The sequence below is a fragment of the Miniopterus schreibersii genome (assembly GCF_964146895.1).
Source record: "Miniopterus schreibersii genome assembly, chromosome: 13".
Classification (NCBI taxonomy): Eukaryota; Metazoa; Chordata; class Mammalia; order Chiroptera; family Miniopteridae; genus Miniopterus; species Miniopterus schreibersii.
In genome coordinates, this window is record NC_138113.1 from 48,971,289 (window position 1) to 48,996,660 (window position 25,372).

General features: G+C 49.7%; 1 protein-coding gene across 9 annotated transcripts in view; it reads right to left on the minus strand.

Annotated features, from left to right (window-relative positions):
* Positions 1–1,523: 1,523 nt before the first annotated feature.
* CAPG (capping actin protein, gelsolin like) overlaps positions 1,524–25,372 on the minus strand; it is a 28,736-nt gene continuing 4,887 nt past the window's right edge. The window contains exons 1-11 of one of the 9 annotated variants that reach the window (XM_081156450.1): positions 16,982–17,383; positions 16,519–16,574; positions 9,059–9,094; positions 8,706–8,878; positions 8,440–8,594; positions 8,090–8,257; positions 6,484–6,633; positions 6,037–6,129; positions 4,972–5,104; positions 2,285–2,373; positions 1,524–1,701 (exon numbers count right to left, since the gene is read on the minus strand). In XM_081156450.1, the coding sequence (XP_081012576.1) occupies positions 1,636–1,701; positions 2,285–2,373; positions 4,972–5,104; positions 6,037–6,129; positions 6,484–6,633; positions 8,090–8,257; positions 8,440–8,594; positions 8,706–8,878; positions 9,059–9,081 (1,050 nt within the window). In that variant the 5' untranslated portion in view covers positions 9,082–9,094; positions 16,519–16,574; positions 16,982–17,383 and the 3' untranslated portion in view covers positions 1,524–1,635. Of the gene's footprint in view, positions 1,702–2,284; positions 2,374–4,971; positions 5,105–6,036; positions 6,130–6,483; positions 6,634–8,089; positions 8,258–8,439; positions 8,595–8,705; positions 8,879–9,058; positions 9,095–15,237; positions 15,572–16,518; positions 16,575–16,923; positions 17,384–25,372 lie in introns of those variants that run through there. The other 8 variants (XM_081156449.1, XM_081156451.1, XM_081156454.1 and 5 more) reach the window with 8 other exon arrangements.

A 25,372-nucleotide genomic window follows, 5' to 3' on the forward strand; every position in this document is an offset into this window, starting at 1 on the left:
ACTAATCCTTGGTCCACCTCACTTCCTCCAATCCAAGTGCTTCACTGACCAGCAGAGATGGCAGGGGGACTAGTGCAGCTGGAATGCAGCAAGGCAGCAGCCCAGCCTCCACTTTGGTGTTGGGTTCACGGGTTCCTTTCCTGCAGATTCCTTTCACTTGCTCTGATACCAGGCGGCTTCTTAGCAGAGCAGACCGTGAATGCACAGCCAGGGCCTGGGCCAGGTGGGCCTCTAGCTGGAGGGGAGGCCAATGGCTCTGCAGGGGCCCTTTCTCCCTCATCTCCCTGTATAAAGCTCTCTAGACTGCAGAGTGTGCACAGCTTCACACTTCAGGACACCAGCAACGACACCGTCCAGGGATTAAGTTGCGGTTCTGTCGATGGATTGTTGGGGGGGGGGTGTCTAAACCCTCTGAAAGTAGATGCAAAAATCTTAATCTGCATTTTTTGGCAGGGAAAGGCCTGCCTGGGCCTTTCATGGGAGAATTAAAACGCTTCACAACCCTAAAAATGTCAGAACCAGGGATTTGGTGCAGCCCTTAGTCTCCTTTTACAAACCATCCCTGGAGCTTCTGGTCAAATGGCAGAGTGGTGTTCTTAAAACAACCATGCCTGGTTCGTGCTCTGTGTACGCATCTTGTGCAGAAAGATGGATATCCAGAGAGCTGATTTTTATGCCCCTTGGAAAAAAAATCAACAAGATGAACTTGATCGGAATTTCTGTTTGGGATGGAAGGGTCAAACACGTCAGAGCTCAGAATCCACACACCCGAGAGCCCAAGGGTGAGGGTGGGTCAGGACAGCCGTGGCCCTGCCAGGCCTCGCAGACTCTGGTCTAGGCTCACACAGCCCCCCTCCCCCCCGCTTGCTCTTGTTCCCCTGGGTCATGGCCTCAGGATGGGGCTGCTTTGGGGCTACTCCATTCTCCCCCTATTTAGCTATCTAACCTCTGATGTTCCAGCCAGCACCCTATTACCCAAGAGCATGAACTAAGGCCTAGACAAGGAAAAGCAACTTGCCCAGGATGGAATGGAAGCAGAGTGAGAACGAGAAGCCGTGACTCCTGTGCTCTTCTTACAGCCCCACAGTGGTCCTGGGCTCACCAGCCTAGTAACACACGACACAATGTGCCTGCGAAGTGACAAGCCAGGCTCCTGCACAAGGGTGAAAAGTGGTACTTCTGCTTGGCAAGCATCCGTCACTTGGAAGGTGCCTTGCAATGGTTTATTAGGGCAGCTGAGGAAATGCTGGCTCGAACAGAGAGGCCTGTTGCCACAACCTTCTCCCAGCTGGGAACGTGAGACTGATCTGAACCCGTCTGAAAACGATCCTGAGGCCTGGCACTGTGCCACCTCCCTATTGGGTTCACAGCAGTACCCGCCAGGCCCACTGGGACTCCTGGCCCCTCTGCCTTAATCATGCAAAGCCAGCTCTGGCCCCTTGGAGAGGGGGAATTGTCACCTGGGTCCTACTCCACCCCAGCATGAGAATCAGCTCAGGTGAGTAGGCGGGGCAGGCAGAAAGTGGGGAAAGCACTTGTCTCCTTTATTGAACATCTGCAGGGGCACCTGGGCACTGACCAGGCAGCAGGAGGAAGAGCAAGCAGGCGGTGGGTGGGCGCAGCAAGATGCCCCCCTCATTTCCAGTTCTTGAAGAATTGCTTGAAGATGGCACTCTCACGGCCCTGGGGCAGAATCTCCACCTGTAGGGGCAGCAGGGGAGAAGTCTTGCTCACAAGGATGCCACCTTTGCCTCTGCCAGGGAAGGGCAAGGCCATGGGGGAGGGTGCTGGGTACCAGGCCTGAGCCCACATGCCATCCAGGCCAAGATGCTCCTCCAGATTAGACAAGAGATGAGCAAGATTACAGGGACATGGCTGAGGAAACAGACTGCTTCCAGGACATAGGTGAACAGTTTGATAGATGCAGCAATTATAGATGAGCCTTATCAGCTCCCCTGAAAATGACCTGTGGAGTCCCCGTGCTGGGGCGAGAAGGGGTGGTACCAGCTTGGGACAATGGCCCAAAAGTGCACAAGCTGTCCAAAGACACACAGGCTCCCTGGGCTCCCAGGGGAGTGCTACCCAACATCCTCTTAGAAAATAACATGCACTTACAAATTTTTAAGGATCTAGAAGGGCTTCCCCAATGGGTGGGCCTGGTAGGGAGGCCTGACTATTCCTGACTGTGCCTGAGGCTTTCCTGTCCTTCATGTCCATTGTGAGGGGCAGGAGGCCCTGGGAAGAACCCCAGGAGGAAGGTCGGGGACACGGGGTGTCTCCTTACCTGAGTGTTTGGGGCATACTGCATGCGGGAGATGAAGTCCTCAGCCACTTTGAGCGCCGCCTGCCGCTCCTTCTCATTAGCTTTTCGCCCTGGATCATAGGATGGAGATTTTTCAAAAGAGCAGGAACCCTTTCTAGCCCACATGCTGTTTCTCCTGAGGAACTTTAAGGGGGTCCACAGAACAGCTGGCAACTAAGAATGCTGAGGAGCTCTGGAGGTATGAAGTCAGCCCCGTGAGACTTCTCCCAACCTAGCAGCTCGAGCCAGATGAAAACTGCTCTTTTGCCTGCTCTAATCATCAAAATCTCCTGTTCAGACCAGGGCCCAGGGATATGCAGGAGAACGAGTGTTCTCCTGGCATCGGACGTTAGAGCCAAGGCCTCCTGAGCCTGCCATACTGTTAACAAGCCTTTGTACAACTGACTAGGACGAAGGATGTGATTTACTCCAATCTTACTCCCATAATGGCAGGTAGCAGACACAGGCCTAACAGTTATGCCAACTAAGAGCATGTAAGGAAGACCCTGGAGTTATCCATTCTCTCCTGTAGGCAGTCCCTGAAGACAGTGGGCTCCAGCTTAAGGCATTTTTCCAAGGCAACAATGTTCTAAACTGTGGTTGGCTCTCCAGTGCAAAAAACAGACCCAAAACGGAATCACTTGTGGTAAGTCCCACCAAGACTTGATACTGCAGCTTCAGCCTTTCCCAGGAGTGGAATTTTTAAACCAATCATCTAGAATTTCCTGGTCAGCACCAGGGAGGTAATCTTCCTGATAAGACCTCTGCCTCCCGCTAAGGGAAGGAGGCCTTGCCTGAAATACTCCTCTCTTTCACTTCGCTGTCCCACCTCTTGCTGCCTACAGGAGCCTTGCATTTGTACAGCTCCTCTCGGTACCCTTTTGTTTACTAGCTGGGATGCAGCCTGACTCATGATCTTCACACTGAGTTGAATTTGTTCATTAACATTGTAGCCGCAGAACCAGCTCAAACTGGCCTTTCTAACAAGATACTGAGTTGTTTTTCAGGGACAACAAAACAAAATCATTAAGTCATGCAGCCAGAGCAGGGCAGAGGAGAGAATTCTGACCTTCAATAACACCAGGAACCAAACCTCATGGAACAAAAAGCTGAGACTTGAACGGAAATTGATCATCAGAATCCTTTCAGAATCGAGGGGTCTGTTGTGCTGAAGCCTCCAACTGAAACCTGCCCTGCCAGCACTTCCACATACCAGCCTGTCCATCCCTAGCCCCTTACCACCCCAAACCCTGATCTGGGAGGCAGATTTGAGGTTTGTTTCCTGTCTCCTTACTGGTCCACTTCCCAATAAAGCTTTTTCTTTTCTCAAAAGCCACAGTATTGGCTTCTTTGCATGTTGGGCAGCAAGTTCCTGCTTGGTAACAACTCGAACCAGGCTATAAAATCCAGTTAGCTACAATATATCTAAATTAACATGCTCTATCCTTTCTGTGATTTGACCAGCTACCTTCGAGATACTTCTCTTCCTGGCTCCCGAGTTTCCTGTTTTATCTCCTCTGGTTTCTTTTCCCTAAATGGTTTGATTCTTTGCTTGGGGTTAAATACACTTCCATGGACATCTACAACCCCCTCCATGCTTGGAATCGGTTTCATGGGAAGGTGCCCTGTGGCAGAAGGGAAAAGGCAGCCTCGGTAGCACAAGCCTTCCCCCCCAACACACACACATACTCTTTAACTCTTAGAAACCTCCAGGCTGCTTGCTGCTCCCGGCCTTTCCCTGAAGCAACAGTATTATTACCTAGTGGCAGCCACACTTATAACACGTAACACTTCCTGACCAGGCTGGGGCTGTGAATTTCTCTTGGCCCTGGTTGACCCCACAGATACTTATTGAGCAAATATACTATACCATCAGGACACTAGAGATGATATGGTTCCTGCTTTCAAGAAGTTTATAACCTGGCCATGGCTGGTGTGGCTCAGTGGTTACAGTGGTGGCCCACCCACTGAAGGGTCTCAGATTCGATTCCCAGTCAAGGGCATGTACCTGGGTTGCTGTTCAATCCCTGGCCCCAGTCGGGGTGCATGCGGGAGGCAACCAATCAATGTGTGTCTCATGTCGATGTTTTTCTCTCTCTCTCTCTTTCTCCCTCTCTCTCTCTCTTCCTTCCACTCTCTCTGAAAAGCAACGGAAAAAATATCCTTGGGTGAGGGTTGACAAAAAAAGAAGTTTATAACCTGGTCAGGGAGGTAAGACATGCTCATGCAAAGCCAAGTGTGGAGAAGCTCCCTGAGTCACTCAGACACAGTTCTGTTTCAGCATTTCAGTCAGACCAAGGAACAGGCTTCTGCACAAGTGTTTCTATGTCCAAACAAAACAATCTCTTGGAAAAACAAGTTCTACCAGTTCTACCCACAGCATAAAGTGAGAATCAATGTATCTAAAATTTCTGTTACACCACAAGGCAGAATGGCAGGATCAGCGGTTCTATCTGTTTTTACAGGCCCTCAGCCCTCGCGTAATTCTGAGGCATGCTAGAGTTTCAGAACGTTTGCCTAGAATTTAGGGTATGGGAACAGAAAAGAGAAAAAACCCTGAGCCTGGAGGTCAGGTCTGGAGTATCCAGGTCCCAGAGGCCGTCTTTTGAAAGCCTGCTGAGGTCAGAGCAGTCACGGGTCTCAGGTTGGCGTGGAGAAGTCTCACATACCCTTCCAGATGTAGATCTTGCCACAGAGCCCATTGTCCAGCACAAAACAGTCATCAGGTATCAGCGACTCGAGGGCAAAGGGGCTAGAGTCAGCCACCTTGGTCAGGTTCATCTGTCCAGTGGCATCAGAGACCTTGGGGAGAATGTGTCACAATAATAGAAACACAGCCACTGTAATGGAGCTGAAGCTGAGATCCCAGAGGAACTGCCTGCGCATATACCTCAAACCTTTGGAATGTTAAATAGGACAAAGCAACCTTTAGATTGGGCCTAAGCAACACTGTTTCAAAGAACTCTGTGCAAAGATAACAAGAAAGCAGATAGGATGACTACAAGACTGAAGATGAAAAACATTCACAATTAGCATCACTGTGTTATGTTATCTGTTCCAACAGAAATGCCTTCCTTCTATTGATGTAATTGTTCACCTTTCCTTTCTCATGAACACCCTTTGTCTCCTAATCAGAACACTATTTGGGCTTCTGCCTGAATCAGTGTAACCCAAATAGCTATTCTTTTGACCTCAAATAAATGCTTCTTGCCTCAGTTTAAAAGGCCTTTATATTTTTAGGTTAACAGATGAGTAGTGCTGGATCACCCTCCTTGCCCCAACACACAGTCCTAACCTCCGTCCAAGGAGTAGGCTCCTTACTTCACTTCAGTGCCCAGGCCCAAGGAGCAGAGGGGACAGGGAGGGAGGCTCTGACGAGCAAATCCTAGGCAGCCCCCACCCCTCCCATCACCCTCATCACTGCCGCCTGGAGGCCCCAAATCCATTTGGAAATTAAGTGGATTCCACATTACAAATAAATGCAAAGAACTCAAAAAGTAAAGTTCAACATCTTCAAACCTCCCTCTCCAAGAATGGGCGGGAAGTGAAGCAGTATTTCTCTCTTGAGGAGGGCCCCACATCCGCCCACTCCCCGCCTTCCCCTCTTTCCTAGCCCTGGGTAAACACCCTGGTGCCCGGTCCAAACTTCCCACTGCTCTCTCCTCTCCCTTCAGCCCCTGCTGCACCAGGCTCCCACCCCCTGCCCGGTCCCAGGGCAGGCCCGGAATGCCCACCTTATACAGAGCCGCAGCCTGGGCGTTGGTCTGGTCAGCTGTGAGGTCTTCCTCAGGGTTGCCCTCCTTCAGAGCAGGCTTGGAGCCCAGGACCTGCAGGAGTCAGGGCAGACCAGGTTTCCAAGGATTGCTGGCACCTGTCCCAGACCTTCCCAACCCATTATGCCCAGGGCCACTGCCTCTGGTGAGGCAAACTGTCCTGCACAAGGGGGACCCAGCAGAGGGGAGTGAGGTCTGGGTCCAGGCCACCCCACCTGCCAGGCACCCACAGGGGTACTTACTCTGAATCACACCAAGGCACCCTATGAACTAGTTATAGCCCTGAGCAGTGGCCCAGATGCCCCCGCCCAATTCTCCACTAACCGCCCTCATGCCCCCAGCTGATCACTGCCTCTCTCAGCAGCTTCCAAGCAGGGGCCGCCCACCCCAACATCCCCTCCCCTCCACCTGGATCATCTCTGCAGGCTCCTCGCCGTCAGTGACGATCTCCACCTGGGCCTTGCCCTGCCGCTCACTGTCCCGGATGGCCAAGGCCAGGTCCCGAGCCTTGTTGCGCTCCAGGATGTTGGACTTTCCACCACACCAGGTGAAGATGTTCTGAAGGGAAGCAGGAGGCCCAGGTTAAATAAAGAAGGCTTCTCTGAGAATGGTAATGACAACACCCTACAAGAGTGTTTCTTTGCCCAACCCCCCCACCCCGGTCTCCCTCCTGCTTTATTTTAATCACATTGCTTATCAGTTTATGTTTCAACGTCTCTATCTCGTGTATTATCTACCTCCCCTGACTAGAAAGTAAGCTTCTTTAGGGCAGGAGTGTTTTGTTTTGTTTTGCTTTGTTGGTTGATGTATGCCCAATGCTAAAACAGAGACTGGCACCTATTTAGGCATAAAATAAATATTTATTTATTGAATGAATGAATGAATGGGTGAATGAATGCATGAGTGCATGGGTGAATGGGTGAATGCCATCCTTGAGCATCACACCTGCAGCCTGGCCAGGCACAGCCCTCATCTCTCCTGAGCTGGTCCTCCTGCCTCCATCTCACTGCTTCTAGGCCTCCTTCCAAAAAGCCCCTGGGTGGATCTTCCCGCCCAAAATCTTTGGCACCCCAAGAGGTGGTCTAGACTCCTCAGACCACAGTCAGTCTCCTCATGACCGAGGTCTCACCCTCAGTAATTTTCGATCCTGTAGCACCTCTCCCCACCCTGTCCCTGCTGTCAACATGCATGTCCACACCCTTCCCCACCTCAGTGCCTCAGTTCACCTGTCCCTTGGCCTGGAATGGCACTTCCCCTCCATGAAGGTGCCTTCCTGGGACAATGGCTTTGGCTCAGGTTTAAGAGCCCCTCCTTGCCCAAGCTCCCCCAGCACGTGTCACTGCCTCTCTTAGAGCCCTCATCACATCCTGCCATGGATTAAAGCAAGTGACAGGCCAGGCCTGACACAGCTGCCTCCCCAAGGTGAGCCATTAGTGGTCCCCGTGCTGGCTCAGAGCAGGCACCACGATTCACTGAGTGAAAGGATGAGTGAGTGAGTGAGTGAGTGAGTGAATGAATGAATGAATGAATGAGGCAGCAACTAACCCAGAGGTACAGTGGCTCTAAGAGAAGGTGGCCGGCAGGCTCCGGTGTTAGAGGCGTGGCCATATTGCAGAGGGAGGTTTCCGTCCGGAACACACAGCTGTTTCTAATAGCCAGAGTGGTCCCACTTGGAGTGGACTTAACAGCTTCTCAGCTTCTCTCCCTCTTCCCTGGCCTCCTGGTCCCTGCCCTTTCAAAAGACACGCCAAGCCCTGGCCGGTGTGGCTCAGTTGGCTGAGCGTTGTCCCGTGCACCAAAAGGCTGTCGGTGTGACTCCGGGTCAGGGCACATGCTCGGGTTGTGGGCTCGATTCCTGGTAGGAGGCATGCAGGAGGCAGCGTATCGATGTTACGCTCTCAGATCAATGTTTCTCTCTCTCTCCCTCCCTTTCTCTAAAAATCAGTAAAAATATATTAAAAAAAAAAAAAAGACGCACCAACACGGAGTGCTCAGACCCTCCCTGCCTACCCACCTGGCCCAGGTCCAGGATGAAGCAGTCCCCAGTGTTGAAGCTGTCCCAGCTCAGCGCCCGCTCCGTGGCGCGGATGTTCCTCTTCCCCTTCACCTGGTAGAGTTTCCTGATGGCAGCTGGGGTGGCCTCTGCCGAGGTCTTGTGAAACGCTGACTCCACTCCGCCTTCCTGCAGCCCAGATGGTCAGCCTGAGGGCCTGGCGGGGGGCCCGGGGCCCTCCATACCCCATCCCACTGGGAGAGGGGCGGAGAGGGGCAGAGGACCCAGCCCCAGGACACCTGGGCCTTTTGCAGGGTGCAAACCAGCTGGAAGGGGCGCGGGCTCTGAGAGAAGCCATAGGGCGAGCTGACCTGGTACTTGAGGCCCCTGGGGAAGTAGCTCATGAAGAGGTCGGACTCGTTGCCCTGCGCCTCTCGGTGCTGCACAGGCCGCTCCCCCAGCAGGGTGTTGAGGTGCACGGCCAGCACAGCGCAGGCCCCCTGCTCATCCCGAGAGGACTGCTGGCCTGGGGCGGGGGAAGGGGCAGGGCCAGGCCCGTGAGACCCAGGTCAGCCTGCGGGGAAGGGCCCCCCCCAAAACCCCCCTCGCACCCCCCCCCCGCCCTGCAGCCCCTCACCTATCCACAGGTGCAGGTGGGAGAGCTCTTCTGGGCCATTGTACAGCACCAGGTAGGAGTCCCCCGAGAAGAAAACGCCCTGGTTCTCGCGGGCCACGGGCACCGGCTTCAGCTTTTCCACCCGCCACACGTGCAGGCCGGGGTCCTGCACTGATGCCGAGAATGGAGAACTGCTGTGGGAGGAAGGGGGTTGGAGCAGCCAGGGCCCAGGAGGAGTGGCCTGGAGCAGACGGGCCTAGGCAGGGCCTGGGGACTTCGGCATGGGGAGAGGGTACTGGGAGGAGAGGCGGCCTTTGGAAATGAAGGAGGGGAGGGGAGGGGAGGGGTGGAAGGGGCTGGGGTGCACAGCCTACCTCTGGGGGATGGGTGTGTACATGCTGTTTCCGGATCTGGAAAGACAGAAGAAGCCATTATTATTACAAATGTCATGACAACCACCCTTCACATTGGTCTGGGGAGGCCCTTCCAGGTGGCCAGGTGCTTTCCTGTTCACCAGCTACTTCATCTCCAAGAGCTCAAGAGATTATCCCTAGCTCCATTATGCTGGCAAAGAAACTGAAGCTCAGAGAGCCTAAGTCCAAAGTCACACAGCTAGTGAGTGGCTAGAGAAAACCAGGTCTCTGGCTCCTGGGCCAGTGTCTTTGCCATGCTGTGACCACTGAGCCACACCTCTCTTCTGCTTCCGGACCTGTAACTCTGGGCATTGCATGAGGCTGGAATACAGCTCTCTAAGCAGTAAGTGATTATATTAGAAAAGTCTAGCATCGATGCCATAAGTTTCCACCATAAAAAAATAAAAAGCAAATTAAACCCAAAATAATCAAAGAAAATAAATCATAAAAATGAGAGCAGAAATTAATAGAAAATGAACAAAAACAAAACAAAAAAAAGAGAAAATCGTTGACGCTGGTATTTGGGGGGGAAAAAAATTTAAAAAATTGATTAGGAAAAAGAAAAGACAAATTCCCAGTACAGAAAAAAGATGATATTACTCTAGATTCTACAGATAGTAAAAGGATAAAGAAAATATTATAAAAATTGTATGCTGATATATTCAACAATTTATATAAAATGGGGGCAAGTTTCTTGAAGGATACAAGTTATGAAAGTTCACTTAAGAAAGTAGATTACCTGCATAGTTCTAATATCTATTAAAGAAACTGAATTTGTACTTGTAGAGTCTTCCCCGGACCCAAAAAAATATCCAAGTCCAGATACGTTCTACCAAAAATTTAAAGAAGACGTAATACCAATTCTATACAAACTCTTCCAGAAAATGGAAACAAGCTTTTCTCAATTTATCCCTGCTGCCAGCATTATCCTGATATAACAAAATCAGATATATTACAGCAAAGAAAACTAGACCAGTATCACTCATGAACACTAGGTACAAAAAATATTAACAAAATTTTAGCACATGGAATTCAATAATATAGAAGATAAAACATATGATTAAATGGGGTTTATCCCAGGAATGCAAAGCTGGCCTAACTTGTGAAAATCAATCAATGTAATACACCCTATTAACTATCTCTTTCTTTTTATCTCAACAGATGCACAAAAGACAGCGAAATTCTACATCCATTCCTGATTTTTTTTAAAAACAAGAACTTTCGAGGCACAAACAAGTGAACAAAAAAGAAACAAAAACTTTCAGCAAACTTCCTTAGCCTGATAAAAGGCATCTACCAAAAACAAAACCTAGAAAAACAAAAACCCCCTAAAGCTAACATTAAACTCAGTACCTTCTCTAAGTCCAAACCCCCTCTGAGGAATTTCACCCATTCCCAGGCATCAGCTATCATTTCTATATACCCAGCTCCCGTCAAATGCCAGGATCATGAACTTCATCTTTATTCTGTAGGTCAGTGACAGCAATATTTGTTGGACAAAAATTTTTCAAGGAAAAAAATGCTAAAGGCAAGCACCTAAAAACTATTATTTTGCCCAGCCAGCGTGGCTCAGTGCTTGAGTGTCGACCTATGAACCAGGAGGTCATGGTTCGATTCCCAGTCAGGACACATGTGGGCTCCATCCCCAGTAGGGGGCGTGCAGGAGGCAGCCGATCAATGACTCTCTCATCATTGGTGTTTCTCTCTCTCTCTCCCTCTCCCTCTCTGAAATCAATTATTTTTTATATATATTATATATATTTATATATATATTGATTTTTAAAATCAATAATTTAAAAAATTCAGCAAATGCACCCTAGCTGGGTAGCTCAGTTGATTACAGTGTCATCCTGAAATGCCAAGGTTTCAGGTTAGATCTGCGGTCAAGGGCACATACAAGAATCCAAGAGTCAACCAATGAATGCATAAATAAGTGGAACAACAAATCAATGTCTCTCTCCCCCCTCCTCTCTCTCTAAAATCAATCAATCAATAAACTTTTTTAAAAAAATAATAAAACAAAAAATTCAGCAAATGCAGTAGCTACAGCTTTACTCTTTCATATGTTCCCATTACTAGAGGGTTTTTTGGGGTTTTTTTTGCTTAAAATGCAGAGCCCACACCAGGAAGTACTGCAATACAATGCACGCTGTGCGCAGAACAGCATTTTTGCAAGGTGAGCCCCAGCGGTGCAGGGTATGGGCCTGGGAATTTCAGGGTGAAGAAGCAAACTGGCACCATCCGGAGATTCTTGGGGGCTGGGGAAGCAAAGAAAAATCTTTGGGGGAGGTGGGTAGAAAAGCAGCGGGTGCTGAGTCTAAGGAGCAAACAGAGAAACAGGAGCAGTGGTAAGGGCTGTAAAATACCACGTGAATTATGACTTTCCTTTTCCACGCTTCACTTACAACACAGCTGAAGGCAATTTTTGGAACCACAATTCCCCAAAGAAGGGAGGCAGTGAGGGGGAGGTTTGGAGCGGGAACCTGTGACACTTCTCGGTCCCACAGAGAGTCACATGCTGTGCCCACATCCCCTGCTCTGGACAGCCCTGCCTGTGACTCAGGCCTGACGTGGTGAGGCTGAGGCCCCCTAGCCTAAGCCAGTGGGGCGAGCCGGGAACAGAGATGGTGTGAGCAAGAGGGCCAATTGTCAGCTTTGCTGTTTTTCATTCTGAGTTACTAATCTGAGAGCTCAGGCCACAACTCAAAAGCAGGCAGCCCACAGACGGGGGCTCCAGGCCTCCGAGAGCCACTGCAGGCGAAAGGTTAATGTGGTGACAGTGCGCGAGGAGGCTGAGTAGCCATCGCAGGAGGGTGAATAAAGAAAAATTAAATTTATTAGAAGGGCTTGGGGATATCCAAAGGGAAGGGCTACACAGCACTGAGCAGCAAAATATACTTGGGACAGTAAAATAAGGAAGAGCACAGAAGAAGCAACAGGAGAGCCCAGGCTGGGCTGCTCTGGCTCACTGAGAAGTCAGAAAAGGGGGACTTGGAGACGGTTCAGGGGGTAAGCCCTGGATGAGCTGTCACTGCCACTGCTCCCCTGGTTGCAAGTCTCATAGGGTCCCCTCCGAGGGATGGAGATGGCACTGGCATGCTTCCCTGGTGGGGAGCAAGCACTGGGTCCTTTGAGAGTATCTCTTTCTTGCAGGTGGGAATCTTAGGGGAGGTCTCAGGGGAGTGCCAATAGAATATTCATCAGCTTTCCAGGTGCTCTTTCAGGGTTGTGGTCTCCACTGATGGGTTGGTACCACGGCAGGGGGTCATTAGTGAATGAATGTATCTAGTCCTGAGGCAGCCAGGGTGCCACCAGTCTGGTTTCACTGCATATCTGGGCCTGGAGCTGAAATACAACTGAGGCCTAGATGTTCTCTTTAGAGAGGACCGCTCAAGGGGTCTAAACCTCATGACCACCAGATATGCTGGGGGAGGATAGGTTACCCTGGGGACAAGGTTCTTGTTTTCCCAATTTCACCCCTTGCTAGGCATCCAGGGCTTCCTGCCCTGGTGAGTCTCTGTACCCAGGTTTCTGTACCTGGCCCATCTAGCAGCAGGGTCTTGATGAAAGGACTTTGGCTGCCTGCTCCATCACCCTGGCTCTCCACCTTGGCTGCCCATTAGAATTACTTCAAGATCTTATAAAAACAGGGCTTTCCCAAACCCCAGCCTGGAGATTTGGATTCCACAGGCTGAGAGTGGGGCCTGTGCGCCAGCACTTTGAATGTATGTTCCAGGTGATTCTGACTCTGCCAGTTAACTGTCCAGAACTGGGTCTCACACCTGCCTACACATTAGAATCACCTGGAAGGCTGTAAAAAAAAAAAAAAAATCCCAGTGTCCAGGCCACACCGCAGACCAGTTAAAATCAGACTGAGAAATTCCAGGTGAGGCTAAGGCACTCAGAGCTCACACTCCTGCCGCCCCATCAGGGCCCTGCCTCTCAGCCTGCTGCTCCAGGCTCTCAACAGCAAGGGTCCACCTCACATCTGGCCCTTCACTCTCCTGTCCCTCCCAGCCCCTCTGCCCAAGTCCACAGTTCCTGAGCCTCATTTCACACCTCCTTCCTCATGTTCATCGAAGCCCCTCCACCCCTACCCCCCAGGCCCACATCAAGTCCCAGCTGTCCAAGAAACCCTCGAGGACATTCGGTGGCCTCGGCCTTCTCTGGGAGTTCTCCCAGCCCTCTCACCTGGCAGCGTACACTTCAGTCCCTGCTTACAGGGTCCCTTATAGCAGGACCTGACAGTTTCATGTCTCCACCAGAGGAAGGGAGGGAACATACCTGACAGTCCTGCAATCCTCGAGTGCCCCTGAAAGGCTCTACTCGATTCCATTCAAGGTCTATGCTGGGAGCCTGGCACTGGGCAGGATGGGGTGGGGTTTGGAAGGGGGAGGCACAGAAATGAGGAACAATAACTGGTGGTTTGTGGTCTGCCTGGAGGGGGCCATAAAGCAGGGAGCCATCACAACCAGCTGAACCGCAGACAAACTTCCTCTGGGTGGGGGATGTCACAGAATCACAGTTGTCAGCATTGGGAAGGACCTTAATGCTCTCTAGACCCCACTCCATGTCCGCCTCTCATGCATACAGGCACACAGTCCCTCAGGAGCATCCCTCTCCATCCTTTCCTTCCTCTTTGTCATCTTTCGTTAACGCTCACCCAAGGATACTTTTTCCATTGATTTTTAGAGAGAATGGAATGGGGGGGGGAGTGAGGGAGACATCAATGTGAGAGACAAATTGATTGGTTGCCTCCCGAGCGGGGCCAGGGATCAAACCTGCAACCCAGATGCATGCCCTTGACTGGGAATCGAACCCGAGACCCTTCGAGGTGCTGGCCGACGCGCTAGTCACTGAGCCATACCAGTCAGGGCATCCATCTTCTTCTTGAACACTTCTAGTGATGGGGAACTCACTTCCTCACAAGGCAGCCCCTTCTATACGTACCTCTCCCGTAGCAGCCTTTGCTTCTTCCCCCTCTGCCATAGTACGGTGAGCTACGGGCCTGCCTGCCTCTCCCACTAGACTAGGGGGCCTTTGGGGCACGGACTACATTTTGCCTCTCTCACTTGAATTGGAACTTTGCACTGTGCCTGACACCCTGCAGGGGCTCCGGGAGTGTGTCTGATTAACTGGACTTGCTGGACTCCAATGATTAGGCCAGGTGGAGCCTGAGAGCACAGGAATTCAACAGGCTGAGATAGGCTAGAGCAGCCATGGCCGCAAACAGGACTAGGGATCCAGTCAGACTATCATGGGACGGGGAGGAGGGGGGTGCATGCCCTGGAGCTTGCCTTTGAGGGCACAGGGGGTGAGGTGGGGCGGGGGGCTTGCTGATATGCTTTCATTTAAGGCAGTGCTTGAAAGCGGTCAAAATGACATAAGTCCTCTGGTGTATCTTTGCTCCCTGATTCCATTGATCCCTAACAGGTCCCTTTACCTCCCAGTCCGTTTGTCCCTAGTTGTGAAATGAAACAGTCCCTACCCCTCTCCCAAAATGTCACCAGATCCTCCCAACCTGGGAAAAGGTCATTCTCGGGGGCTGGGTCCAGAGGCCTTGTCCAGAGACTCCTCAGCAGTGCTCTTTCCCTGACACCAAGTAGGACCCCACCCTTCCCTGACTCCACCTTCATCTCCCTTCCCCAACCCCACCCCAGGCAGCTGCAGACCCTCAGCAGCAGTCTTGTTGAATTTGTAAAATAATGAACTGGAATTCAAATGCTTGGCCTGCTTGGGTCCCTCCCCCAACCGCTCTAGAGTCACACCACAGTCCAGTCTTAGGGACAGGTGTCCTCAAATCTGAATGCACTTCCAGGCTGGCTGAGGGCCTTCTGGAGTCCAGTCACTTGGCGTGGTGGCCTCTGTCAGGAGGTTGGGCATCGCCACTCACATGCCAGGACAAGCCCCCATCCAGGAACTCATCAGTATCGTGACCACAACCCATCGTCCTCCGGGCAGCTGTGAGGCTCAGACCGGGTAACGTACCTGGAGCCTGGCAGAAAGCCGCCAGGACTGTGGGCTGCGAGACCTGGTCCTGGACAAAGTGGCTTCCAGAATGTGAGTCTCTTTTCAGACCCTGGCAGCCAGCCCTCACCTGCCCACCTAAGAGGGTCTCAGCCAGCCACTGCCCAGCCTACCTTTCCCTTTCGCAGCTCTGCTTCCACTTCTGCTTTCCAGACTCTGCTTCCTTCCAGCCTGCCCCACCCCAGCTTCTCACTTCCTTCAGACTCCTCCGGGCAGCCTCACCCACATGCCCCACCCCTGCTCCAACCCCAGCTCAAGCTGAGGCTGGGCTGGTCCCAGAGAGGCACCCACAGAGAGGCTGGTGGGGGGGAGGGGGGGCCTCTGCAGCAGCCTTAGGGAGCTGCCAGCCCTTCCCCCAAGGTCGGCATCTCTGAGCCAGTGACCAGCGAGAAGAGCCACACAGACAGGAAAGCCACCACTGGCCAGCCCTGTTCCCCACTCACCAGCCGCAGGCAGGCCCGATTGTCCAGTGCCAGCCTCCACTGGGTTAGTCACTTTTCCTGGGTGGGGTCATTGCCTCTGCAGTGACTTTTTCTTTTTCTTTCTCCGCCCCTGACTGCACGTATTCCTTGCCTCAAATGCATTTTTTTTTTCTTTTCACGTCAGACAGGTAATTAATGTGTCCATGTCGTGAACTGATTCTATACTTGAAAGGCATGCTCAGGCCTTTCAAGTCTGCCTTCAGTCAGCTCCTCATACATTCACCAGCCCTTCACTGTCTGTCACAGTCTCCTCACCAGGCCCTCTGAGGGACAGCAGTAACAATAAGTGTGGTTCTGGGTCGACCCAGGGGCAACCATCTTACCTACATCACATCATAGGACCCAAGAGCTCGTCTAGTCCAACTCTCCTGCTCACTTTCCAAGAAACTAAGGCCCTGAGAGCACAAGTGACTTGCCCACGGTCACACGGGGAGCAGGAGGCAGAGCAAGCGAAGCTCCCATTCCCTTCTCCATGCAGAAGGAAAAAGGGGAGTCCATGTGTGCTCCAGGAGAAAGTGAGCACCCGGTTACACAGCCACACCCGTAGCTCCTCAGCCAGGGCTGGCCTGCCTGGCGGGGACACGGCCTGCCCCTGACCAGGGCTTGGTCTACAGGCTAGTTAGAGATAAGGCTCAGCCCTCGGGGTCAAGGCCTCACCCAAGCAGAAGCGGCGTGAGCAGTAAAACTAAATGCATGTGTTAAAATTTCTGAACCAGAGCAAAATGGGAGGTTAAATGTTCTCTTCAAAAAAACAAACTCTAGTTGGCATCTGAGTGTCTCCGTGGCCAAACTGCTGGCCTTAAGAATAGGGCAGTCTGGGCTGGAACCCCAGCAGGGCCTTGCCCCAGGAGAACCAGGGGGTGGGCAGAGAAACTGGTACAGTGGAAAGAGTTGGACAGTTTGAGTACTTACAGGCTGTGCTTCCTGAGGCAAGGGACTTAACTTCCAGGAGCCTCCGAGCGCCCTAGCTGTAAAATGAGCATAAAGATAAATGCGACGGTTAAATGAGATCGTATGTTAAGGAGCAAATAGAATAGATGCTTAATTAACCTGGACTTGTTTCTCTTCTCAACCCTGAGAATTTCCTAGGAGAACCCCAGTAAACCCGCACCGCATCTTGGGAAGCAAAGCCCCCGCCCCCTCCTCCGGCGCGGGGGGTCGCCTCCCATCGCCCCGCCCCCACGCCCAGCGCAGCCCCCTCCCGCACCCTGGTCTGCACCGGCCAAGAACCTCGGTGGCTCTTAGCTTTGGCCTCTGTGCACCCACCCGGGGCGCAAGAATGAGTGGGAATCACTGTTCTCCACACTTAAGCATCACCCGGCTAAAGGTAGCCCACTCACCGCAGGGAGAAAAAAAAAGAGGTTTGCAAACTAACAGCGAAACAAAGGAGCAGCTCGCTCAGCCGGGAGTCGCCGGCGCCTCCAGCTACCCGCGCACACGCCCGCGACGTTACCTGGTAACACGACTCTAAAACTTGTTTTCACTAGACTCACGGGTCTCCTCCCCGTCCCGTCGCCCCCAGCAGGAATGCTCAGTTTGTCCCAAACCAAGTCTAAACTTTCTTTAGCACCGACCCGCCCCCTCCCGCCCCCCCTCACGGGAAGCCAGGAAGCACGATTAATCATGCAGGGGCGCCCCAATAAGGAGAGGGGGAGCGGGGCGCCCCGAGGAGGCGGCCCTGGAGCAGCCAAGGCCCTCCCACCCCTAAACGGGGAGCCGGGGGGCCAGCGGACAATCCCCAGAACGCTACTTGCCCGCCAGCCCCGCCCCGTCCGGCAGACCCCGCCCCTCCCAGGACGCGGGCGAGCAGTCGCCCCGGGAGTGAGTGGGCGGGAGGGGCGGGCCGCCGAGCCGCCTGGGGGCGCTGCTGGGAACGGGCCAGCGCCCTGTCCCTCCGGTCCTCCCTCCTGAGTCCCAGGCACCAAAACAAAGGTAGAGTTGCGGCGGGTACTGGGGAAGCTGAGACAGCCGTGCCCTGGGGAAAAGGTAGCGGGAGGGCTGCGACGGTCGCGACCCAGCCCGCGGATCCCGGCCTTCGGTCAGCTGTAGCAACTACTGTCCCTTGAGGGTGCACCACTTAGTTTGTGCTTTAATCATGGTCTCAGTTGGTCCTCCCACCCACCATCCTTATTGTGCTTAAGAGGTGAAGATTCCGGGAGGCTCAGAGAAGGTAGATGGTAATGTAAGGAACATCCAAACTTGTAGAGATTTTTCATGAGTTTATTGGAGCCACACTTTCGACAATTGCTGGGAAGCAAAATCTCAACAAGTTGAGAAAATGATCCAGAAAATGGCAGTTTTACAGCTTAGTTTATACACTAGAATCAAAGGAGATGTAAGGGGTGGGGTTACATGAAATTTATTGGGGGATAGATTAGGGAGGTGGGAGAGCACAGCGGGGAAATCTCTGAGATTGGGTAACGAGTAAAACAGAGACACGTATTTCTTTTACATTGGTGGGTATGTTACCCACAAGACAGTGAGGCCTCAGTTCTTGTCTTCTTGAGGGAAAGATGTTAATCAAGAGACAAGTGCAGCACCGTGCCGGGCGTGGCTCCACGGTTGAGCATCGACCTAGGATCCAGGAGATCAAGGTTCAATTCCCGGCAGGGCACATGCCTGGGTTGTGGGCTCCAAACCCAGTTGGGGGTGTGCAGGAGGCAGCCGATCAATGAAGACTCTCTCATCATTGATGTTTCTCTCTCTCCCTCTCCCTTCCTCTCTCTGAAATCAATAAAGATGTATTTTAAAAAAAGAGAGAAAGAGACAGGTGCAGCAAAGCAGGCAAGAATTTATTGGCTGCAGCAAAAACACACTTAGGACAGTGAAACAAGGAAGGGCCTAGAAGAAGCAACAGGAGAGCCTAGGCTGGGCTGCTTTGGCTCACTGAGAAGTCGGAGAAAAGGGGGCCTTAGAGAAAAGTTTAGGGGGTTAGTCTGGAACAACCTGCCGCTGCCCACTGCTCCCCTGGATGCAAGTTGCCTGGGGTCCCTTGGAAAGAAAAAGAGGAAAGGGAATGGCGCTAGGATGCTCCCCTGGAGGAGAGTGCACGCTGGGTCCTTCATCCTGAGCATATTTCTCTCTCTCTTGCATTTGGGAATCTTAGGGGAGGTCTCGGGGGAGGGTCTCAATAGAATACTCATCAGCTTTCTAGGTGTGCTTTTTCAGGGTCCTGGTCTCCACTGATTGGTCAGTGCCAGAGCAGGAGGTCACTAGTCAATGCAGCTGGTCCTGAGGAGCCACTGTGTCATTTGTCTGGTTTCGCTGCTTTCTGGGGCCTGGAGCTGAAATATAACTGAGGCCTAGACATTATCTTTAGGAAGGAAAAGGTCAGGGGTCCAAACCACATGGCCCATGATATTCTAGGGGAGGCTAGGCTACCCTGGGGGCAAAGTTCTTGTTTTCCCAGTTTTGCCCCTTGATAGGCATCCAGGGCTTTCTTCCCTGGTGAGTTTCTGTACCTGACCCATTGTCCTTGCTCTGCTCATGTCTGATTGCCTATAACAGGAACAGGATAGTTGGCATTTACTGCACATAGAGATGGTATTTGGGGAACCAGATAACAATGAGGGGTTATTGTGGTCTCAGCTGTGGTAGCCATAGGTATGCCCTGAGGGGTCTGGAGGTTATTCTGACATGTCAAAGGAATTGTGATGTTAGATGCAAAAAGACAAAGGACAGGCTAACTTAGGGTAAAGACTGACCTTTGTCAAGGAAGCTACAGGCCATGACTTACTTTTAGCTAGGAATTTTTATGTTCAGATCATCCTGTGTGGTTACTTTCTCAGTCTCTGAGTCTGCAAGGCCTGCCAAGCAGGCCTCCCCTGAGCTTGTTGTTTAGTATGTGGCCCTTTTTTCGTCCACACTCCCCCCTTTGGGTAATAAATCAATTTGAAGGATACATTAATGACCAACCTCTTGGTTGTATAATGTGGTCCCACTGTCCCCAGGAAGTTTTAGTGTCATTATTTGTGTTGCTGAAATAGTGGACCACTGGGGATAGGGCAAGTTGGTAACCTTGAATGGAAGTCAAGGCGGAATTTTTCTCCAAAGGGAAAGGCAGGTAAATGGGAGGCAGTCAGGTCTCATGGGCCTTCATTAAGAAAAACCCTCTGGATCATTTCTACCTATAAGTTATCATGATCCAAGTTTTGCTGACTGTCTCACTTTTCTGTATTTTGCATCTAGTGTAGTTTACTTGCAGTTGGAGGGCACACCATACACCTCTTTAGTTTTCACAATCTGACCATGAGATGGGTTCTCATTTACTAGTATTATTATTGTGATGATTATTATTTTAATGTGGCCTGCCTAATTCTCATTGGAAGCTCTCAAGTGTTGTTCATTATTAATTGGATTCCTTTCAGTTGTACAATTGGGAACTGTAATTTTAAGGCTTAATGAGGCCCAAAGATATAAAAACACAAAGGTGTAAATTACAATGACCATGTACAAATTTCCAGAGGCCAGGAGGACAGTAAGAGTTTCAGCAGCCACTATAGAAGGCCATTTTTTAAAAATAGCCACTTCAGCTCCCATCTCAATGAACATAGTTAGTAGTCCTTGTGTTAGGGGGTAAGCACATTCCCGTAACTGGGCTCTAGCATTTATACATAAAATTCCTTTTTCAATATTTCTTTAGCTTTAATCTTCTACAACTTCGCTTGTCCTCAGTTTGCCTTAACTTCTCTAAAAAACACACATATCCCTTTCCTTCCTTCTACAATAACATTTAAAAAAAGAAATAAAAGAGTATTATTGATCATACAAAAGTTATATACTTTCAGCAATTATTAACAGTTTGCCTATATAAGAATGGGGTTTGAGGAAAGCCTAAAGAACAATTATAATTATTATTATGACTAATATTATCAGACAGGTAAAGACAATCAAACAAATGTTTTGTTGTTGTTACTCCTTACCCGAGGATATTTTTTCCATTGATCGTTTTTAGAGAGAGGGAAGGAGGGAGAGAGGGAGAGAGAGAGATGCATCAATGTGAGAGCCACATGGATTGGTTGCTTCTCATATGTGCCCCAACCTGCCCGGGATCTGCAACCCAAATACGTGCCCTTGACTGGGAATTGAACCCTCAACCCTTTGGTATGCAGGCCAGTACCCTAACCACTGAGGCAAACTGGCCAGGGACTTATTTTTTTTTATTTTTTATTTTTTTTAACTATGTCTTTATTGATTTCAGAAAAAGGAAAGGAGAGAGAGAAATAGAAACATCAATGATAAGAGTCATTGATCGGCCACCTCCTGCACACCCCCTACTGGGGACCAAGCCCACAACCCAGGCCTGTGCCCTGACCCAGGGAATCAGACCTCAATGTCCTGGAGCATAGGTCGATGCTCAACTGCTGAGCCACACGTGCCGGGCTTGCTTTGTTTTTCTAAGTTCAACCTCAGTTTGTGGGCATGTGGGCCTTGTTGATCTTGGGATAGCTGTTTGCCTTAGATGTTGGCAGCACATTCTTGTTCTTGAAGAGCCTTTGATGTCTGTCGATAAGGTCCCTTCCAATGAGAGTCTTTAATTGATGTGTTTTCCAGTGGACAAGATCTGGTTCTAAATTATGGTCTTTAAAATCTTCGTCTCCCGAGAACACACTGTGAAATGAATCAGTTACCAATTTATCAATTTCTGTAAGCTGGTTAATAAGTCCTTGATAATAATGCAGGATATCTCCTTTTAGTAAGATTGGTTTGTAAGTCCCTTCATCCAGAGCATGAGGTGACCAGTGACTAAATGAGGAAAAAGGCTGTGTTTTACCAAAAGGAGTAGATCTCAGGTTGAGGAGCACTATAGGGAGCAATTTTGGCCAAGGGAGATTAAAAACCTCTGAAAATTTACCTAGCTGAGTTTTAGTTGTACCATTTGAGCATTTGTACATTCTACCAATCCAGAGGACTGGGGTGATAAGCACAATGAAAATGCTGTCGAATGGTCCAGATGTTAAAAATGGATTGCGTTATTTTCACAGTGAAGCTACGTAACTCAGAGGGAATTCCCCAATTGGGAATTTTCTCCCTATTAATAATTTACCTATTGTTAAGGCTGTTGCTCTCCTGCAAGGGAATACCTCAAGCCAGTGAGAAAACTTACAATTCATAACACATATTTGTATCCTTGAGATGGTGCTGTTTGGATGAAATCCAATTACATACTTCAGATAGACCTAAAGGAAGTGGGAAATGTCCTTGGGATCCGTGGAATGATTTTCTAGGCTTCTATTTGGACAGATAGAACATCTGCCATATACTTTACAAGCTACAGTTGGAGAATGTTTCCAGTAATATTGTTTGCTCCATGAAATCATCTTTTCATGACCCCGATGTGTTAGCTCCTGTACATGTTGAAGTGCAGGTAATTGAACCCCTATAGGTAAGATTGGTTTTTGATTGGGTCCAAACCATATCTATTTGTATGGGTCAAAGATTCCCCCTTTTTGTTGCCATATCCTCTTTTCTTCTTTTGCAGCTGTCCATGGGAGCTGTAAAAGAGAGGGGTTTTGTTTTGTTTTGTTTGTGTTCGTTTGTTTGTGGCTTTAATAAGGAAGAAGAAACATTTTCAGGTCTGGGTAATTTGGCTGCTTATTGCTACTCGTCTAGCTGCAGCGTCGGCTAAATTATGGTGCTGCTTTAGAATGTCCTTGAATTTTGATAATTGCCAATTGTTTCAGTTAGTAGACGTATGAAATCTAATAATTCTGCAACCTGTTTTCCATCCTTTATGGGCTGCCCTGAGGAAATTAAGAAACCTCATTGCATCTGCAATACTCCAAAGTTGTGAGCTACGCCAAAGGCATAGCAGCTATCAGTGTAAATATTGGCTATTTGATCTTTGGCAGATTGACAAGCTTGAGTTAGAACAATTAATTCAGCTTGTGGGGCAGATCATATTCAGGTCAATAAGAACCTTCAGTTATGTCTCCCATGGAAGTTATTGCACATCCAGCTCGATAATGTCCCTGTTCCTCTTTCAGATATGATCCATCTGTTAACCAAACTAAGTCAGCATTACCAGGAGTTTTCTGTAAACCATTCCTAGGAACAAGAAGATTCAATAAGCAAACAATTGTGGGTGCCTTCATCCTTCAAAGAAGGTAGCAAAGTTGATGGGTTAAGACTGTTACATCAAGTTAAAGTAATATTAAGAGCAGAAGACAAGAGCCAGTTGATTCACAGAAGTGTTGAGTGTGATGACAGCTCAGTGGATATTCAACAGAATGGGGAACATAAATAAAGAAGGACCTATAACTACCTTTTCTGTCTGCATATATGTCTATAGCAGAGATGGCTGTCGTGCGGGGAAAGAGCCCTTTTGCTACTGAGTCTAATTACTGACTGTAACATCCTAAAGGTCTATGATGATCTCAGTTTTTGAGTTAAAACTCCTAAAGCATTTCCTTTATTTTCATGGATAAAAAGAAATAAAGTTTATAATTAAGGTATCCCAGAGTGGGAACTTTAGTGGATTCTTTCTTTAGAGCTATTATAGCTTGTTTCCCTTCTGGGTTCCAATGGATCAGGTTGATCTGATTTTAATAAGACATATAGAGGTTGGGCCATTAATGAAAAATTTGGAATCCAGTGAGACTCAGGAAACTTCTAAGCTGCTTTGTTTTTTAACTCTCACCTGGTGATACTTTTTTCCATTGCTTTTCAGAGAGAGTGGAAGAGAGGGAGGGAGTGGGAGAGAAAGAAACATCGATGTGAGAGGGTCATTGATCGGCTGCCTCCTGCGTGACCCCTACTGGGGATTGAGCCCGCAACACGGGCATGTGCCCTGACCGGAATCCAACCAAGATCTCCTGAGTCATAGGTTGATGCTCAACCGCTGAGCCACACCGGCTGGGCAGGAACAGGTTTTGATTTAAAAACAGATATTGGTTAGTTAGATATCCCTACCATTTCTACAGAAGATTTACTCCCTGGGAGAAGGCAACTTAGTAGGGTAGGGTTAAGAACAGATAAAGTAGTCCCAGTATCTACAAGGGCCTTAGTAGTTTCCTCTTTTATGGTCATTTCAATTTTGCCTGAAATATTAGTAAGGAGAGGGGGAAATGCCCTCTCCTAGTCCTTGGAGCAGTCCTAAGCTTGTTATGCTTTCTTTTCTTTTTCCAAATCCCATTTCAGTTTTCTACAGTTCTTCTTAAGATAACCTGACTATTCACAGTAAAAGCAGACTCGTCTGTAGGAGTTTCCCAGCAAACCTTATTTAGTAATTCTGTTGCTTTGCTCTCAGAAACCAGTAGGCGCATTAATCGGAATAGGTCAGAATAGCCAGGATCATAAGTTCTAACAGTTAAATCAAATTCCTTTGTGAGCCCATCAGGGTCCTGGAGAGGGTAGGGGAAGTTTTTAGGTAGATTCCTTAATTCTGTCCTATATAAAGTGAGTAGATTATGGCTGACACTCCTTGTCCTGAGGCAGGGTTTTCTCTAAAGGGAGCTTCCAGAATTTGTGGGGGTGTTTTCTAGTCTACCTTGTCTGTCTTTCTAGGTCAGTAGGGAGCGGCGGTGGAAGAGCTGTAGGAGAGAGAGGAGGGGAAGGAGGAAAGGAGAATAAGTCTGGACACCACGTAAGGGGTGCAGCTGGGCAGTTGGACAAGAGGGAAAAGTGGGGTGTTAGCATTGAGCAGCTTTGGAAGCCTTCTTTAGTTCAGAGACAGTCTCTAAAATTTCTTATTAACTTCCTGTAGAGAAGAGAATTTATCTGTGCTCCTCCTAGAAGCCTTCAATTTCTAATCAAGATAAGCTTTTCATTCATTCAGTTTAATTTTAGAGCTAGCTTTTTCTAATTGCGTGCACCAAGAATTGATTTAGGTATCAAAAGAACTCCATTTTGGTCTAGGATATAACTACCTGTCATGACTCACTCTTAGTTAGGAATTTCTATGCTGAGACCATCCTATGTGGTTACTTTTAGTCTCTGTAAGGCCTGCAATGGGGGCCTCCCCGAGCTTGTCAGGTATAGTACGTGTCCCCTCTTTTGTCCACATGGGTAGCTTGTCCAGGGTCATGCTGCCAGTTCAGTAGTAGGACCAGGATTCTAACCCTGGCTAGTGTGTAGCTTCAAAGCTGGTGTTAGATCTGCAACACTTCACTCAGAGGAAAACAGGCCGGCTGTCTGCACAGGAGGCCAGGCGTATGGAGTGAGTCAGACAGCAAGTGATCTGCCCTTCCACCTTGGCTTCCAAATGGAGAGACCAATGAGCCGCAGGCAAACCCCATCAGATGTCAGGTGACAAGAGACATCGGAATCAGGGCATGGCCCTGGCTCCCTGACACGGTGGTAATAGGACTTTTTCCTTCTTGGGAAGCAGCTTCAAAATTTTGAACGAGCATGAGTTTCTCCAAGGCCCGCTGATGGGGCCTGGGGTAAGGGAAGCAATTTGAAGCTTGGTTCTACCCCTTTCCATCTGGGTGATGCTGGGCAAACCGCGCTCCACTGAGGAATGCTTAGAGACCAACCTCCCTCCCCTTGTCCTCTCTCCTCTGACCAACTGCTCTCCTGCAGACTCAGCTTATAAATCCCTCCTCTGAAACATGTAGTGATCCCTGAGTCCCTCCTCAGTGCTCCTCACATGCTCTGGGCATCAAGGCCACTGAACCATCTGGGTCTACAGTCCCCAGGAGAAAACTTTTCAGCCATACCCCACTAACAAAGGTGGAACTGTGTCCATGGGCAACCTAGTCAGCCCCTGGCCTGCTTCCAGACAGCTACTAAAGCCTTGCTAAGCATAGTCCTTCCAGAGCATTTC